This window comes from Elgaria multicarinata, chromosome 4 (assembly GCF_023053635.1).
Source record: "Elgaria multicarinata webbii isolate HBS135686 ecotype San Diego chromosome 4, rElgMul1.1.pri, whole genome shotgun sequence".
Lineage (NCBI taxonomy): Eukaryota > Metazoa > Chordata > Lepidosauria > Squamata > Anguidae > Elgaria > Elgaria multicarinata.
In genome coordinates, this window is record NC_086174.1 from 121,917,251 (window position 1) to 121,936,498 (window position 19,248).

The 19,248-nt window shown below is 42.5% G+C and overlaps 1 protein-coding gene across 1 annotated transcript in view; it reads left to right on the forward strand.

Moving 5' to 3' along the window:
* Positions 1-391: 391 nt before the first annotated feature.
* Positions 392-19,248, forward strand: part of ERICH1 (glutamate rich 1) — a 65,545-nt gene continuing 46,688 nt past the window's right edge. Inside the window, exons 1-2 of the mRNA XM_063125816.1 lie at positions 392-561; positions 16,721-16,876. Of these exons, the coding sequence (XP_062981886.1) occupies positions 534-561; positions 16,721-16,876 (184 nt within the window). The 5' untranslated portion in view covers positions 392-533. The remainder of the gene's footprint in view (positions 562-16,720; positions 16,877-19,248) is intronic.

A 19,248-nucleotide genomic window follows, 5' to 3' on the forward strand; every position in this document is an offset into this window, starting at 1 on the left:
TCTCCCTTGTATATTGTAATGTATCTCACACACTCGCTCGCGCGCGCACACCACGCATTAAAGAGGTAACTGCACCGCTTGCTATTCCCCTCTCGCCGTCCGGGCGCTGGTGCTGCTGCTGCTGCTTAAGCTACTGTGCGCTCCGCTCGCTCGCTACTGCCGCTGCTGTCAAAAAACCACCCTCGAGGCAGAATTCTCACGCTCTGCGCAGCCGCACTCTTCCCCCCCTCCCCCTAGCGCTGGAGGCGCGGCGTGGCTCGGTCCCCGCCGGAGCAGCCATGGAGGGGAAGGATCCGCTTTGCCATTCGAACGCTTCGGCCCTGGGACCGCCCCTCCCTTGGCCTCCAGAGCCAATGAGGCGCCAGCTCCCTTGCTGATAGACATGCCTGGGTGGAAAGAGGAAGCCAGGACTGGGTCGGAGCCGAACGAGGACGTGCGCGGTGGCTTCCTTAGCCGGACAGCAGCAACGCCTTGCTGGCCACGAGCGGACTCCTCGCCGCCGCCGCTGCATTCGGGGGGCGCCTCCGGGAGACATGGCCCTTAGGAGGCGGAGGACGGAAGGTGAGGCGACGGACGGGGGAAGGGGCAACGCAGGATGAACTCGCTCCTTGGAAAGGAGCGTAGAGATAAAATGCTTTGCCTGTAAGGGTCCTGGCAGGCTTCTTGCAAGGAGAAGGGTAAAGCAGAGAGCAGCTTTCGCAGTCTTAGCGTAACTTGAGCCTTGGCTGATGTGGCTGGCGAATGTAGAGATGGGAGTGGCAAGTAGACAAGGAACCAGTTAGCAAAAGGCCCGATATTATGGCGGTGGGGGATGGCGAAGAACCCTGTGGAGAGGGGGAGTGTGAAGGAGTTGTGGGGTGTGAGAGAATTTAGGTAGCTGGCAGGGTGCTTGAGAGATGCTTAGCCTTCAGTTGGTGTAAAAAGAAAGCCAGCCAGTAGCATTTAAGTAGACAGGGAGAAATGGTATAAATAAGGGCTGCTATAGATTTGCTTTATCTGTGTTATGAAGTTGTACTAAGCTTCAAAAATAGCATGCAACACTGAATGCCCCTTCTGCTCTTTAAATCTGTAAGACTCTGGAATTTGCCTGGAAATGGCTCCTGTGTTTGAGGACTATTGGGAGATATTAGCAAAAGAGGGTAGCTGGGTGCTAGAAAACATTGAGTGAATGGTGATGGTGTATGGAAACCTGGAGACTATAGCCTTATTTCCTTAATGATGTATCAAATGTTGATAAAAGTGTAAGACTAAGTTGATATTCCAGGAATTTTGGGGTGAATCGGGCATTATCTCCGAAGAACAGGTTTGCTGAAAATGCAATGAACCTGAGTTTTGTAAATGACATTGTCTACTTACAGGGACGGCCCTACCATTACAGAATGAGCCGGCCATCTCAGGTGGTGGATGCTGGGTGTTAAGGGAGGGGGGCGTGAGCAAGCAGCAGCAAAGTTTGGGAGGACAGAGGTGTGTGTGTGTCACATGATCTACCCTGTGCCCCCTGAGCTAACCTGCTGCCCTTGGGTGTGGTAGAAGATGGTGTCCTCTCGCTAGTGTGGAAGTTTGATTCAACTGCTAATTTGGTCCGCTTTTGTACTTAGAATGTGATGGGGTGGGGGTGGGGAGAGATGTTGTCCTTCACTTCCCGTAACAAAATGTCTTGGGCCAGCCCAGTCTACTTACTAAACCTAAGAGGATGTGTGACAGTGACCAGAGCTCTGTTGTACCCACTAACCTTTCAATATGGAAGTGTTCCTGTGTTGGGGTTAGCAGTGGTATCTGTTTTTCTGAGAGCTAAAGGATCCAGATGGGATATGCAAGCTACTAGCACCTGATGTGCTTAAAGTTAACAACCTGTAAGTTTTCTGCCCTGATGAATTAACAGGAGTTACCTTTCTGCAAATATGCAAGTTATGCTTATAGTCAAATCAACATCCAAGTCAGGCAACATACAAGATAACCGAAAACTGGCCAATCTAAAGGCCTGATTTGAAATATCTTCCAATCCTGAAATGTTCTCACATCCAGATAGACTATTATGTTAAAGCACCACCAGATTATTTCATAGGACCATTGGAAGCTGCCTTATAATGAATCAGACCATTGATCCATCTAGCCCAGTATTGTAGTCATAGGCCCCATTTAGAAGACACCTTAAACCATGGTTTTAACCATGGTGTTTAAGCCAGAAAGCCGGGCTGTGTTCAGAAGACACCTTATGGCTTTAACCATGGTGAATAAAGCAAAAGGCCTTATTCACCATGGTTAAAGCCATGGTTTAAGGTGTCTTCTGAACAGGCCCACTGACTGGCAGCATTCTGCAGGGTTTCAGACAAGATTTTTTCTAAGCCTACCTGGAGACACCAAAGACTGAACTTGGAACCTTCTGTATGTGATCTACCTATGGCCCTTTTGATCGCTTTTGCTCTAGGAACCTTCAATTAAATTGTTCCTCAGAAGCTTGGCTTTGTAATGCTTAACTAGCCAACCCAAATTCAGCCATGTTACCAGAAACTTCTAGAAGGCTTCTATTCATTCCAGGAGATTCATTGAATCTTTTGATTATACCCAATCCTGAGTATAAACAAGGTTCTCTCCTTGGTGCTTTTGGCTGAACTCTGTTACTGTTGAGTCCAAGCCTTCCTTAAGAAGCTAATTTCAGGATCCAATACACACTGATCGGCTGTTGCTCTCCAAAGTTTGACCTGTGACTCTTCCAAAGTTTGCCTGACATGTTGTTCTTACTTTGTTATCTGCTCCTAGCACTGGTCTCGATGTATTTGAAAAGCGAAACCTATGTGTTTATGCCTCACCCTGCCTCTGCCTTTTCTTGCTGTATCACTGCTATTAGAAAGCGTAAAGGAATAATCTGCTAGTCCAGTGCCTAGAGTTGTGTATTATCTATTCTTTTCTTTCTGTAAATATTTGCAGTAAAATAAATATGTAAGTTTTTCCCATCCTTAAGCTCTGTTACATATCTTGAGCTAATTTCCCCATGTTGAATAAATATGGTGTATGCCATGCCTCTGCAAAAGTTCCTAATATTATTTATTTTATTTATTTATTTATTTATTATTATTATTATTATTTATTGCATTTTTATGCCACATTGCGTTATTTTTGTGCCTTTCAAGTACCTCCGTACAGACACGTGTTTACATACATGTGTGATTGTGGACACATAGTAACATTCCAGAGATACTTGGAGACTGATATTGTAATAGCTTGTGCTAATATAACAGCTTTTAAAGAGGAACATAAATATTATCCAGCACATGTGGAATTACTAGCTATAGTTACTTATACGCATGAACTTAAGGTGCAATTCTATCCATGTTTAGAGAGAAAAAAGTCCTACAACTCGCAGCGTTCCTCAGCCACCAAAAGTTGTAGGCCTTTTTTCTGTCAAGCCTGCATTGGGTTGTGCCCTTAGCTACTATCTATTTGCTATACTATTTTTCCTATGGACAGTTTATAACTCTTTAAAATTGCTATCCCAAGATTATCTATCCATATACCCAAAAAGTGGCATAGGTATATTACTGTCTCACGTTGCTAACTAAATTGAAGAGATGGCGCCCGCAGTAGAAGCTATAGAATGTGAACATTTGACCTATGGGAGAAGGGAAAGCTGCAGTGCAGCCATAATGTCGTAAAGATGAAGAAGCATGGCAAGGATCCTCCCTGCAGGCTGAACAAACAGGAGATATTATCCTGGTGCATATCAAAATGATTAAGAATGGGTGAGCAACTGTCAGGCCTGAATTTGGCAGAGGACTCCAGGTCAGCTTCTGCAAGGTTATGCAACAATGGTGGTGTTTCTATGTAACAATAAACCAGAATCGCTGAGAATCCTGGCTTATTGTTTATTAGTAGCATGCTTATTTATTTATTTATTACATTTTTATACCACCCAATAGCTGAAGCTCTCTGGGCAGTTCACAAAAATTAAAACCATAATAAAACAACCAACAGGTTAAAAGCACAAATACAAAATACAGTATAAAAAGCACAACCAGGATAAAACCACGCAGCAAAATTGATATAAGATTAAAATACAGGGTTAGAACAGTACAATTTAAATTTAAGTTAAAATTAAGTGTTAAAATACTGAGAGAATAAAAAGGTCTTCAGCTGGCGACGAAAGGAGTACAGTGTAGGCGCCAGGCGGACCTCTCTGGGGAACTCATTCCACAACCGGGGTGCCACAGCGGAGAAAGCCCTCCTCCTAGTAGCCACCTGCCTCACTTCCTTTGGCAGGGGCTCACGGAGAAGGGCCCCTGTAGATGATCTTAAGGTCCGGGCTGGTACATATGGGAGAAGGCGTTCCTTCAAATAACCTGGCTCCAAACCGTTTAGGGCTTTGAATGTCAATACCAGCACTTTGAATCGGGCCTGGACCTGGACTGACAGCCAATGAAGTTGTAAAAGGACTGGCGTAATGTGATCTCGCCAGCATGCTGATGCACACTGCTTGATCACTCCCACTAGTCTCCTCCTGCAAGTGGGGAGCAGCTAAACAAACCAGGAACTCATCAGCAAGGAAAAGTTTAGCATTATTTATTTATTTATTACATTTCTATACCGCCCAATAGCCGGAGCTCTCTAGGCGGTTCACAAAAATTAAAAACTTTCAAAGTATAAAACAACAGTATAAAACCATACTATAAAATACAATATAAAAGCTCAAGCAGATTAAAAGCAGCAGCAATGCAAAATTACAAATTTAAAACACCAAGTTAAAATTTATTTATAGACTGTTAAAATGCTGGGAGAATAAAAAGGTCTTCACCTGGCGTCTAAAAGCATACAGTGTAGGTGCCAAGCGAACCTCCTTAGGGAGCTCATTCGACAGCTGGGGTGCCACAGCAGAGAAGGCCCTCCTCCTGGTAGCCACGTGCCTCACTTCCTTTGGCAGGGGCTCGCGGAGAAGGACTGATTCCTGGCTTGTCGCTCCCAAACAAACCAGTAATTGGAAACCAACAACATACCCTGGCTTCAGATGCCATCTTGTTAAGGGAGTGACAGACCACCAGCCCTGGTAAGGATGTACCCTAAGTTTTGCCTGTTGGCAAATTTCTGGTTTGTTTAGTTGCTCCCACTAGTGGAGGAGCCAAGTAGGAGCAATTGGGCATGATTGATAAACCAAGATTCTCCAGGATGTTAGTTTATTGTTACATGCAGGCACAGCCATTGTTGAATAACTTTGTGGAGTCTTCTGACAAATGCAGGCCAAATGTGTACCGGTTTTGGTTGCTTAAAAAGCTTTCTGTATCAGGTTTAACTGTTCCAGTGACATCAATGGGTCAGAGCCAAAAAGCATGCTCTGTGGGAGTTTTGAGAGTTGGATCTCCCTGTGCTTTTATTTTAAGCATAAATGCAGCTGGGAATGGCTGCAGATTTGTTTGAGGTGTGTCTTTCTGTCCTTGCACCATTTTCTTGATCAACCCCCTGCCAGCTGCTATTTTTCTCTTGAGGGGAAGTAGAGATACCTGCTGTTGGTCTCCTTTAACTGCTTCCATTCCTGCTTTTGTGCCTTCAGTATGTATTCCATATTTTGCAAATCCTTCAAACATCCCCTTCTGTTATCTACACTGCTGCTCCTTCTAATCCCTCTTCCAAATTCAGTTCTTGTGAAACCTTCCAGTATCATGGCTTTCCCCCCCCTATGCTGCCTTCTTTCCTTTTAAAATGCATCCCGTATACTGCATTGTCAGGCTCTAATTATATTTTTAAAACATTTCTTTTCCTTTGCTGTCATTGAGCTGAAGAATATTTCTGTTTCTCTAAGAGTGGCAGACACTTGCTTTCCTAGTCTGGCTTCTTTTAAGCAATACATAATTTGTAGAGCTTTGTTGGCAAAAATTCATATGAATAGTCAAGTGTATAAACATTTGAGAAGCACAGTGTGGAGGTGCTTACAGTTAGTACTAATATTTGAGTGTTTCTGATGTAAAAGCATATTGGGGGAGGAAACCTTGTCCACCTACATAATAGAAAAAAGAAGCTATCCTATGTTGGTTTCACTTCTAGCAATTCTTGTAGCTTTACAAGCTTTCTCAGTAAGTGTAAGACAAAGTTACTAACATCAGGAAGAGAACTTAGGTAGGACTTAGTATCTCTGCAGATCTTTCTTTTTCTAAGATCAGTTTTCTCTTAAATAGCTTCTTTTTTCTATATTGGATTGTGATCACCTCAGGCCTATGTTGACCATCTCATTGGTATATTTATATCAAATTAGTGAACTAGAATTGGTGTGTCTCTCTTTTCTCAGAGTAGATCCATCTAACTTTTCCTTATCCGTTATGATGGCGGGTGGGGTGGGGGTAACCTCTGGCCTATAGGCCTAATTAACCCATAGAAGTCACCCATCCTGCCTGCATAGCCTTCTTGAATTTCTCCAAGGGCCAGGTGTTCACCTCCATCACAAGATGACTTACAAATATCATCATGAAAACAATAAAATCAATAATAAGAATAGCACAGGCTGAAAAGAAAATAATCAAGTTGACATACATAGAAAATATTCCCAAGAAGCCTCTCAAGATGTGTTTAAAAGCAGGAAGTGTGGGGGCTTCTAAGTCAGGGCTGGCGCTGCCATAGAGGCAGCTCAGGCGGTGGTCTAGAGCGCCAAGCAAAGGAAGGCGCCGAACAGCACGCCCGGAAGCCACTTCTGGGTGCGCTGTTCTGAAGCTGCTGCCCCGGCCGCCCCCCAACCCCAGCGTCCTGGCTTCGAAGCCAGCACCTGCTCCTGGCTTCAAAGCCAGGACGCTGGGGTTGGGGGTTGCGGCAGCGGCTTCAGAATGGTGCTGCCCCACCCCCTAACCCCAGTGTCCTGGCTTCGAAGCCAGGCGCTGGGGTTGGGGGGTGGTTTCAGTACGGGGCGCCTGACTAGGGCGCAAAATAGTCTAGCACTGGCCCTGTTCCCAGTTTTTCCCCAGGGAGAGAGTTCCACAATCTTGGTGCAGCTCGCTACTATGCTACTGAGGTACAGTTCCATAAAAGACCTCTTTAGCTGATAGTTCTCCCATATATGAGGGGACAGGGAAGTAGATGTGCCATGGGCTGGACCCTGGGGAGAGCCTAAAAGCCCCATTGTCTTGGCTGTGCTGTTAGGGTGTTGCTTTGTGATGTGGGAAGCTTCCTTTCTAGTCCTGCATCCTCTCCCCTATTCCACAGGATATTGTCGCTGCTCACCTGATAGGCTTTGCCTTGTGGAAGCTCCATTTCCATCTTGTAGGAGTGAGGGTCAAATCAGTGTTGCAACATTCACTTCTACTGAGCTATTGGATTGTTTGGTTTAGTAAGAGCTTGCAGTTGCTGTATACCTTCTTCCTTACCCAAATAGCTTCCTTTCCCTTGCAAGATTACTAATTACTAATACATTGGAAGCGTTATGTGTAGGCAGTGCTCCCATAGCAGGCCTAGAAATTTCACCAGGGTTGGGGAGTAGTATTGCTTCCATGTGCAGGCCTCCCCGTTCCACTGCCTGTCTATGAAGCTGGCTGAGAAGTGGAATAACAACCCTTCCTTCCCTGTTGTGCCCTGACAAAAGAGTGGTTTTCTCTACGTGGCTGCTCTTTGGCTGCCAGGGCTTTCAATCCCCTGTCTAAAGAGAGCCCTGCGGCTTCTGACAATGGCCCAGTTCACACATTGGCCATGGAAGCTCACTAGGTGACTTTGGGCCAGTCACAGACTCTCAGCCCAACCTACCTTACAGGGTTGTTGTTGTGAGGATAATAATGGAGATGAGGAGGATTATGTACACCATCTTGGATTCTTTGGAGATAAAAAGGTGGGATATAAACGGAATAAATGAATAAATAATAAATAAATCACTACTACCCAGACTGTGAACCTGGCAAGTGCTAGTACAACCTGCCCGATCACTCCTACTGTGAGAAGGAGCAGCTAAACTGGATCCCAACTCTTGCTTGTCAGAGGAGAGACAGGTCAGAGTTCCTGGTTCTCCTGTCATGGTGAACAACCCAAAGATGGAGCATATCATAGCGGGAGTGTTTGGGCAGCATTCACCAGCAGGCAGCCATGTTTGCAACTACCCAAGGTGTAAAAAAAGCTTAGGTGGCTGTGAAGTGCGAGTCAGTTGCTGCCCTCCTATTCACTGGGCTAAGCTCTGAGAAGGGGGGAACCATAGACTTTGGAGTGTGCTTCTACTTTCTGTGGATGACAACATGATGTCACTGAGATGTTCCAGCTGTCACTGCATGTTGATTAGTGCCTTCTATTTATGGGTAATATGGGGTGTTATTGGCATAAGACATTGAAGTGGCAGTGTAGTTGCCAGGGATGCAATGAATAGCTGTCTGTGTGGTGTGTTTCTACAGCTATTTTGCTTTCTTTATTGCTGCTGAGAGCCCATAGCATTGCAAGTAGATTATAACAATTTCCATGTTAGACTGTGGTAGCAAAAACAGCAGTGTCTCGTGATGCCTTAAAGACTAAAACACCTAATTCTGGCATAAGCTGTCGTGGACACTGTCATCAGGTACAGTAGAATAAAAATGTGTTAGTCTTTAAAGCATCTCAAGACTCTTTGTTGTTTCATGTACATGATGTTGGTGATCTTGCAGCCCTGGCTTGGCTGACTTGCCCTCCAAGTGCCTCTTTATAGCACAGGATGTTCTATGCAGAAGCAAGGTGTGACCCTCCAGATGTTGGACTGCACCTCTCAACATCCCTCACCATCGGCTATGCTGGCTAGGGCTAAAGGGAGTTGCAATCCAACATCTGTATGGTCTCAAGCTGTCTACACTTCTTGTAAAGCATCCAAAATTCCAGCAATTGTCATTTCTCCAATACAACACGGCTACTTGGTTTTCAAAGAAAATAAGTGGTTTTTCTTCCATTTATTTCTTTTGCTCTTCGTGTATAGATCAGCAATCTTGAAGGCATTGAGGCCAGCAACGGAGGTGTTTCTTTTCTTGTTTGAGTGAGATTGCAGCGACATTCAAAATATCAGTTAGGAGAATACTAGCTGACTTGGTCACACTGAAATGCAATTTTATAATGATTTTTTATCTCTCCTTTCAACTCCTTGTGCCTCAGGGTGGGCATAGATGTGCTTTCAGAATGCTCAAGACGGCTTTCTGTGGCATTATGCACCCTACAAATGCACAGCCTGGAGTGAGCATTTGTAGCTACATCAGCATGTTTAATAGTCCAGGATTTATCATGGACTTTTGCTTTGGGGGAGAAAAAATGACTTGCAGAGAATCTTGATGTTTGCATGTGTTTCAGGTCCATATAGGAACACCAATAACTTGAGTAAACATGCATATTCTGTAGCTGCCATTTTCCAAGATGGCTGACATGCAAAAGGGGACATGTTATAACACGCAAGTGACTGTAGAAAACTCAGTTTGGTGGCAAAAGATAGGATTTTAAAGTCAAGATGGTTAGAATAATTATTACTAGTCTCTACTACCATCAGTATAGTCCAGTGGACTGATAAATGCTGTCCATTATGCAGGTGTGAAACAGTGTCACAGTGCATCCTAAATAACAACACTAAGTTCAAAAATGTACTTGCATGTCAGTCAAAAACATGTGCTCTTTGAAAGTTGTTTCTGATTTCAATAAATGTTTGTTTACTTTTATTCTACCCTTCCTCCAAGGAACTCAGGGTGGTTGGTGTACATGTTTTTCTAATCATCTTGACTTAAACCTATATTTTGGGCACCAAAATGAACTTTCTGCATGTACTCATTTAGGAGTTATCACATATCCCCATTTACATATCAGCCAGCTTGGAAAACGGCAGCTACAAAGTTAGTGCAGAATGGGCAGGTCTACGCAAATTGTCCTGAGCTTGAGAAACATACAAATAGACTCTCTGCAATCTTCTTTTTTTTAAAAAAAATATGGGTCCATTGCAGATCCTGGACAATTAGGGCAATACACCATTGAAAAGCAAGCAGCATAGCTTGTCACTGCTTGCTAATACAGGTCTGATTGTGAAGCTGCCTTTGTGTATGGGACAGAATAGTCATAGCTTTTAGCAGGCACTTTGTTCTTTACCATCTGATTTGTGGGGTGTCAAGTACATGTTAACCAATGTTATAAATGCTCACTAGCTTTCAAGAGGTTTGGTACTTTGGGCACTATACACAAGCCGTCATTCAATATGAATTGTATAGAATATTTCCCCTTGGCACTGAAAGCACTCATGTAAAAACACTTAAATACACCATAACAAATGATCCTATAACATTTTTAATAGGAAATCTTCCAAATGGAATACTTTGAAATTAGTGTGTCTCAGGATTCTGGCCATCCTGTAAGTCCTTTCTGCAGCCTCCAAATGGGAGATAATATACTAACTTTGCAGAAGGTTAGAACAAAAGATGAATTGTCAAGTAAGATGCTACATGCATTTTCTTCAGCATAGGTAAGAAAATGGGCAAATGGTGGTCTTCTGATTTGGGCTACCATACTCCAGGAGGGGGAGTTAAACATTACGTCCTACCATTTCCTTCCAATCCAAAAGAACAAAAGAAAAAAGTATCAGTTTGTGGAAAGGGAGACTTCTCTTTTTTTAATCCCTGGGGGAGGATTTTCTTTGGAAAAAAATGTGTGTGTGGGGGGGGGGGGGGTTGGTCCCAATCCGAATCAACGCCATGCATGCTTATACAAGAGTAAAGCAAATGTGACAAGCCTCAACTTCATGCTATGTGCATTTTGAAATCTGGCCTGGCAGAGGTGTGGTAGAATCCTCACTATCATGCTGTGATGTGCTTGCAAGGCACTTTGAGAGGAAAGATATGCATGAAGTTCTCTGTAAACGGGTCTTTTCTGTGGCAGCATCCCAATTATGAGGGTCCATCCAGCAAAGAAGGTAGCCTTAGGGCGACTCTAAAACTGTTCCCTTTAGGCTGGCTTTTGATGGTTTTAAAATAGTTTTACTCTACTCTCTAGATGTTTTAAAGATGGTTTGTCCTGTTCTCAATTTGACTGTTTTCATTTGTATTTCACTTTGGGGATTCTTGGGCAGGAAATAAAGCATCTGTCATGACTTGAGCTCCACAATTCATTAGTGGAGGTATCTGGTCCTACTTTGTTTGATTCATTTGTGGAGGTATCTGGTCCTACTTTGTTTGAGGATGGTGACAGGGTGGTTCTATCAGCTGCACTTCAAATTGCTGCTTTTAATCTTCAAATCACTAAATGGCTCCGGACAAGGTTATCTGCAAGGCCACCTTCTCCCATATATACCTACCTGAACGTTAGGATCCTCTTCAGAGGCCCTGCTCCGGACACATCACTGAAATGAGATGAGGCAGATGGCTGCTAAGGAGATAGCTGTTTTGGTGGTGTCATCCCAGCCATGGGACAGCTTTCTCAAAGAGTCTTGTCTGGAGCCATCTTTAATCTTTTCTGCTCCAAATGAAGATATTATTATTCACACAGCTTTTCTTCCTTCTTCTTAAAAAAATGTTTTTTTAGCCTGGGCCTATCAGTTTAAAACTTTGTGTTTTTAATTTTGTTTAAAAACTCAAGTTTAAATAAGTTTTTATTGTTCCATATTGTATTTCAATGTTATGGTTTTTTATGAGCTGCTCAGAGAAGTTCTGTTATGGGGCAGTTATATAAATACCATAGTAAATTAGCAAAGTATAAAGTATTTAGTACTGAAAAAGTTGTTGCTACATTTTCTCTTTAGTCAGAGCTTCTTGCATAGAGAAAAGAAAGAAGTAAACAGATGTTACTGCATGTTTCACTTAGTCTGCAATTTAATGCACTATATAATTGGCTTTAGTGAAAATGCAAAACAGGGGGCTAATTTTCTCTTCACGCATTCTGCACCTCCTATGATTATGGATTCTGGTTATAGCCTAGGCTGGAGTACCAGCCAGCACTGCAATTTCACCTTAAAAGACTAGCAATGAATATTGCAATTGTGTTTTGCCTCCCTCCCCACTCCGTGTAAATATGACATGGTAGAACCCTAATTGAAACAAAAGGGGGAAAACCTTTTGAAAATTGACTAATTGGATATTGAGATATTTTGGATCTTAATGGAATGCCCAGTTTTTACAACTCTTGTGTACAAATAGTGGGGTGGCCTCTGGTAAAGGGTAACTCCACTTCTTAAGTACCTGAAGGACATTTTCCAGTGCCACTAAGGGCACAATCCTATGTATGTTTCAGCAGATAAAAGTCCTACAACTCACAGCATCTTGCCAGCCAGCCATGCTTGCTAGGGTATGCTTGGAGTTGTAGGACTTTTTTATGTCTAAACAAGCAAAGAACTGCACCCTAAAGTGTTTTTTATTTCCTTCCCAAATTGTTGGTGGATGCATGGTGATGAAAGCATCACACTGTCTTCAAGCCAGTGGGTTAGTGGCTATAGAACTAGGAGATCTAGCTGTAAGGTACCCCTTCTGCAAGTCTAATGTACCCTTGGTAAAGTTGCTGTTGGCATGCATTTCCCAAATATGGAAATAGGACCTGTCTTCAACTTGGCCAGGGTTATGTCTGAACTGAGATGGTGCGACAGAGATCCTTATGTGTTCCAAGTCTCTTTGGGGTACACCAGCCCTCCCCAACCTGGTACATGGTGTTCCCTGGGCTGGTACTGTGCTAGGCATATGGGGGCAGATAGTCTCTAGGAAGATATTAATGGCTGCCATCAAGGACCTGGACACTGCATTTGTGGATCTGTTCAGTTACGATGTGGCCTCAGTTTTCAGAGAGAATGCCACCCCTGTCTTTTGTTGCAGCATCCCAGCGCTGTATTCTCCTATGCATATGACAGACTTTTAATTATGTCTATTATATCCCAACTCTCAAAATAGCAAATCCAGCTATTTCATTAGTAAAATCATAGTAGTTGATGTGGAACATTCTCTTCCTCTCTGTTGAAAGCTGCTTTCCACATCTACAGTAGTGTATCTTCTTTACGCTTAAATGTGAAGACGTTTGCCTACAGGCATATCTAGATCAATGTTAAAAGGCAAAGATTCCCCCATGCACACTTGAGAGTACTTTTTCCCTACTAAAGCAGTTTATACATTGTTTCCGTACACAGTGAATACTGTTCCTTGAGTTATATTGGTCTGAATATGGTGCATGATGTGAAAGAGACCAAAACTGCATTTTCCACATAGATAGAACTTTTTTTTAAAAAAACTTGAGGATTCTTAAAAATCCATGAGAGGCTTTTTTGCCCCTAGGCAGTATTATAATTATTTTGCTAGGGATTTAGAGTAGGCTGCCCTTAAGGCACAGATGTCATTTTCCTACTCAATTTTATTACTCTCTCTCTCTCCCCTAATCCACACCAAGCAGGATATTGCACTATGAAAGTGGTGTGAATGCGGTATATAAAAAGCAGGAGCCACACTACTGCTTTATAGCGGTATTGAAGTGCACTGACAACAGTTGGGGCCTATTGACACATACCGTATTCCGCTTTCATACCACTATATCCTGCTTGGTGTAGTTCCTGCCTTTTATATACTGCTTTCATACCACTTTCATAGTGCAATATCCTGCTAGGTGTAGATTAGGCCTCTCTCTCTCTGTCGGCCAAATAACCAACCATTGGTCAAAAAACTCCCACCACACCACACAATAACCCATGGTGGGTTAAATAACCAACCGTTGATTATTTAAACCACCATTGGTTATCGTGTTGTCCAAGCGGCATTGTTTTGTCCAGAGTGCTAAATGCATTGTATCTTTCATTTCACAGCATCCTGGTCAGGGCCAGCCTAGATCTCATACAATGGAAAACATTTTCTTCAGGAAGCAAATTCTGCTTGTCCTGCTTCTAAGTTACATCTTCCTTTTGGGGTCATTTTGTTAAACTTCAGTGGTACTGTGGGTGGGGTAGTTACTTTCACTTTTCAGTTCACATACAAACGTATCTTAGGTAGGCCCTGATGTAACTGTAGTTTGTTGTATATGTAGCAATATAAATAAAACCGGTGGTGCAGTGAGAATGCTTGTTGATGTTCCAATAGAACCACTTCTGGCAAAGAGCTAGCATGTTTGTTCTGTGTGCCTTGCAGCATATTCCCATGTTCCCTTTTAGTAGTTTGCTTCCTTGGGATAAATTGTCAATTTCATTGCTTGGGTCAATAGTGTAGTTCTCTTACAATGTCAAGACTTGCAAGCTCCTTTGTACTCCCCCACCCCCAAGATAAAGTACTACTTGGTCAGATGTTCTCGTGCTCATCTCAGGGGACATGATCCATATGGAAGCAGCACCAAGTGGCTTTTGTTCCAAAAGCCAAGTTATGGAAAGAGTTGCGACTGTACAATAGTGGATAGGGTGACCATATGAAAAGGAGGACAGGGTTCCTGTATCTTTAGCAGTTGCATAGAAAAGGAAATTTCAGCAGGTGTCATTTGTATATATGGGGAACCTGGGGAAATTCCCTCTTCATCCCAACAGTTAAAGGTGCAGGAGCTATACTAGAGTGACCGGATTTAGGAGGAGAAAGATTGGGAGAATAAAGAGAAGAATATGAAAGTTAAAGAAATAATAAAATATTTGGGAATTAAACTTACTAAGAATTTAGAAGATTTAGAAAAGGAAAATTTAGATAGTTTGAAAAAGGAAGTTATGAGCAAATTAGAAAAATATAAACTGATACACTTATCCTGGTTTGGAAGAATAGCCCTAATAAAAATGAGGATTTTACCAAAGGTCATTTATTTAGAATGTTACCAATAAGAATATCAGAAAAAGAATTAAAAAGTTGGCAGAGTATAGTAAATAACTTTTGTAATGGTGATAGAAAAGCGAGATTAAATAAAAACAGTTGGTATGTAATGCAAAAAAAAGGAGGGCTAGGGCTCCCAAACTTAAAATTATATTACGTAGCTAATAAGTTGAGACATGTAGTCGAAACATGATAGGATTAGGAGATTTAAGTTGATTGGAGGATAGAAAGAGAAAAGATATAGATTGGAAATTAGAAAATATTTTTTTAGAGATTATGCAAAGAAATGGGGGGAAGAAATAGAGAACCCCCTTTTAAAAAATCACTGGGAAATATGGCGAGTATACAAAAAGTATTTACTTTCGAGTATTTCCCCAATATCACCAGTGATAATGATGCGGAACTTTCCGGGAAACTTAAAAGATAAATTGGGGAAAAGTTTAATAGAGAGGAAGGTAATGAAGTTAAAAGATTGGCTAGAAAACTATCTTCAATTAGAACAATGGACGAAGAAATGGTTAAAAGATAATGGAGAGTGTAGAGCGGTTACAAAATTTGAGGACCTGATTTAAAAAAAAACTGGGAAAAGGGAAAACAAATTAATAAAAGGGTTAACAAGTGAAATATATAGAATACTAGTGGAAAAGGGGGAGACGGGAAGTGTTGGCAAGGTGGTTTGGGAAACTGACTTGAAAGAACAAATAGGACAACAGAGCTGGGAAGGAATATGGAAACAAAGAGTGTTGAGAAATATGTCTGTGAGGATAAAAGAAAATTATTATGAGATTATATGGAGGTGGTACCTAACCCCGGTGAGATTAAATAAAATAAATAAGTTGAATTCAGAAAATTGCTGGAGAGGTTGTAAAAAAAAAAGGAACATATTTACATATGTGGTGGGAATGCGAATTTGTACAAAAATTATGGGAAATGGTGTTTAATGAGATAAAAGAAATTTTAGGAATGGAGATTGAAGAGACACCTATAGTGGCATTGTTATCATTTTACGGAAAATTAAATTGTAGTAAAGAGACAAAAGAATTGATAACAAATTTGTTAACAGCAGCAAGATTAATGATATCTAGGAACTGGAAGGTTCAAGGAGATTATCATATTGGTATAAAGAAATATGGGATATCGCTATTAATGATAAATTAACATGTCATATAAAAGTTAGACGAGGGATGATAAAAATGAATGATTTTAAGGGAATATGGAAACAGTTTCTAGAATTTGTATTATCAAAGGGGAGTGGGAAAGCACCTCCAGAAGAAGCAATGAGATTTTGGAAACAGGAATAAGATCCCGTGGTAGGGGGGAGCACTTTTATGTTAAGTATGATTATGTTAATAGAATAAGCTAGTATATATGTTATCAATATTATCTAATATTTTATGTATTAAGTAGTATTGTTTTTTGTATGGATGTATGTTTGAAGTATTAAATAAAAATTTAAAATAATAATAATAATAAAAAATAGAGTGACCAGATTTAAAAGAGGGCAGGGCACCTGCACCTTTAACTGTTGTGATGAAGAGGGAATTTCACCAGGTTCCCCTTATATACAAATGACACCTGCTGAAATTCCCTTTTCAATACAACTGTTAAAGATACAGGAGCCCTGTCCTCCTTTTCATATGGTCACCCTAATACTGGAGGTAGTCCTTTATGCAACGTATAGACTGAGACATACCTCCCCCTTGAGGACGAATTAATACCCTGCATTAAATCACTCTTGTGTGCCTATTTTTGTAGAGGTCAAACTCCATTGCCACAAAATTGCAACTGTATGTAGGGCCTGATGTCACACTGTAAAGCCTCTTGTGATCAGCACACACTTGTTTCCGCCAGTTGTGAACTGGCTCCCAAAAACAGCATCCTGCTCTTCAAACTCTCTCTTTCGACCCATTCCCTTCTCTTTAAAAATGAATGCTCTTTGAATGGTAATGGCAGCAAGAATGTCAAGGTTTTATTTCAAGTTATAAATACAATCAACTGTAATTGCTAAACTTATTTTATTGCCATCTTTTTAGCGTTCAGAAAGAAAGTGTTGGAGAAACTTTTTCCTGCTCCTGTTCCTCCTGATACGGTTTCTTCAAGTACAGAGAGCAGTATTGTTCTGAGTGGTCCAGTTTCCGAGCAAGAAGATCCCGAGAGTGCAGCTTTGCAAGGATACTCGAGTTTACCAGGTAATAATGCAATCTGCGGATTGAGATACCCTACTCTTACAAATCTTGCTAGATCACCACTATCTTGATTAGAATAATGCATGAAATGAAAGAAAATAGTGTGGTTTGTGTTCATCTTTATTGCAAGGATGCAACTAAGCAAAAGATACTGGCACGATAAGGCCGTTTGTTTCCGGAAGAGTACAAGGAAACATACAAGGATACAGAGACTGTGGTTGGTGGTGGCTTCATTCCTTGAGCTCGATTTTAGTATTGAATTTGTTATGTTTTACTTTTACATGTTGTACGTCACCTAGAGAACACATATTATGAGGACACCAACAAATACAAATATTTAAAGGACTAGCAAGTACAGAAATTTATTTGAAAAGACGAAAGTATCTTGTCTTAAACTTTCAGCCAGCATCAACTTACTTGCAAAGCAAAAGTCACATTTGATAATTTGCCACTAAAACAATAACACAACTGTCAGTTGCAAAATACAGTCTTAAATTACTGATGAATCGACACTCAGGAATTACTCATTTTAGAATCAAGCCAAGAAAAAGAGTCCAGTGCAATTTGAATTTAATTGATTTTGCATCCAAGCCAGCCATACTCAATAAAGGTGCTGCTTGGATGGGTTTACCCTCCATTTGCAGCCCATTCCCTGAGGGAAAACATGTTTCCTATTAGTTTGAGGTATCATCTGGGCAATCCCTTAGACATGCCCTTAATCTTTCCTGCATGCTCAATTCTCCCCTGCAAAAGTGCCTCAATCCTGATACAGTTTTCCACCAGCTGAACTCCCAAACCAAATGCAGGCCTAGTTGCGGAGTAGTGGTGGGGGACTGCTTCTGAAGGAGGAGAGACATTCTCAGGAGAGAATTGGAGGGAAGGGAAGGATTAAGTCCCCCACCCCCCTAGTCTGCTCATCATTTCTCCCCCATCAGTGATATGTGCATCCACATTACCACAGCAAATACAGGTTTGAGAACCTTGCCTGAAGACTATGAATGTGCATATTCAATTGGCAGTGAAGGTGGTGCTATTTGGAAGTATTTCCTGTGACATATTTCTAGCAGAAAAAACCTTAATTCATCATTGCATGCTGCCCTCTTGTTCTACCAGAATAAGAAATTGTATAGGTCTCTACAGTGGCATAATTGTTGCTGGAATCTAAAACCTGATTTTGCAATAAATCCTGGGGCCTTGCTAGACCAGAGGTTAGCGCGGTGTGAGGCCCGTGCTCGCCCCTGTGCATCCAAATGATGCACAGGGGATCCCGGCCTCAGCCAGGGCTCGAGCCGCCCTGGAACCGCGCTAACCAGAACCACTTGTAGCGCGGTTCTTCCTGCAGTCCCGGCCTCAGGTCGGGACCACGCGCGTCTGCCACTTTTCCTGGCTACCGCACTTACGCGTGAGTAACCAGGAAAAGCAGCGGACGGGCTGCAGCGCTCCCACCGCCACCAAGTCCCCAGCCTCCATTTCCCGCCCCCCCAATGTCCCCAACCTGTGTTGGCCTCTGCCGCCAAGTCCCCGGCCTGTGATGCCCAGAGCTGCCATATCTCCCGGCCGGGCATCACAGGCCAGGGACTCAGCAGCGGAGGCCATCACAGGCCGGGGACATGGGAGGGCGGGAAACGGAGGCTGGGGGCATGGGGGGGGAATTGCGGGTGGGAGACATCGGGTGTGGGATTGGACATCGCGGTTGGGGGGTGGGCAGGAGAAGGAGAACGGGGCTGGGGGACATCGGGTGGGGAATCAGACATCGCGGGTGGGAGAAAGAGAACGGGGCTGGGGGACATTGGGGGGAATCAGACATCGTGGGTGGGGGGCGGGTGGGAGAAGGAGAACGGGGTCGGGGGGGAGAGAAGGAGACTTAAAAAAAACTACTTACCTTTCCTGGCTCCTGCTGCCTCTAAAAATTAAAAAATGGCGGCCGCAACAGCTCTCCTCCAGAGCTTGTTGTGGCTCCCGTCTGAATAAGGGTGAGATCTCACGTTATTCCTAACGCGAGATCTCCCCTCCTCTCCTCCGGATTATCAGGTAGGTCTAGCAAGGCCCCTGGTATATTAACATGCTCAATATCAACACTTCTTCTTAACTTGCCTTTACTTGGATTAAGTTGGTATGTAAGTGCAGAAGTATCTTTTTACTGCTTCAACAATGCTGTTGTCTTAGACCTAAATAACATTTGTGCACACAGTCTAGACAAAAATTTGCTTGTCTCTATTAAAAAAAACCTGCTCTGATTCTCAGGATTGAATATCAGTGATACACTGGCAAGCAAGGCAAATATTGTCTATACATATTCATAAGAAAATCTTTGGCAGTGCAATAATGGAATAAACAACTTTTGCAGACTGATTAAACAATTCATTTTAGCAGTT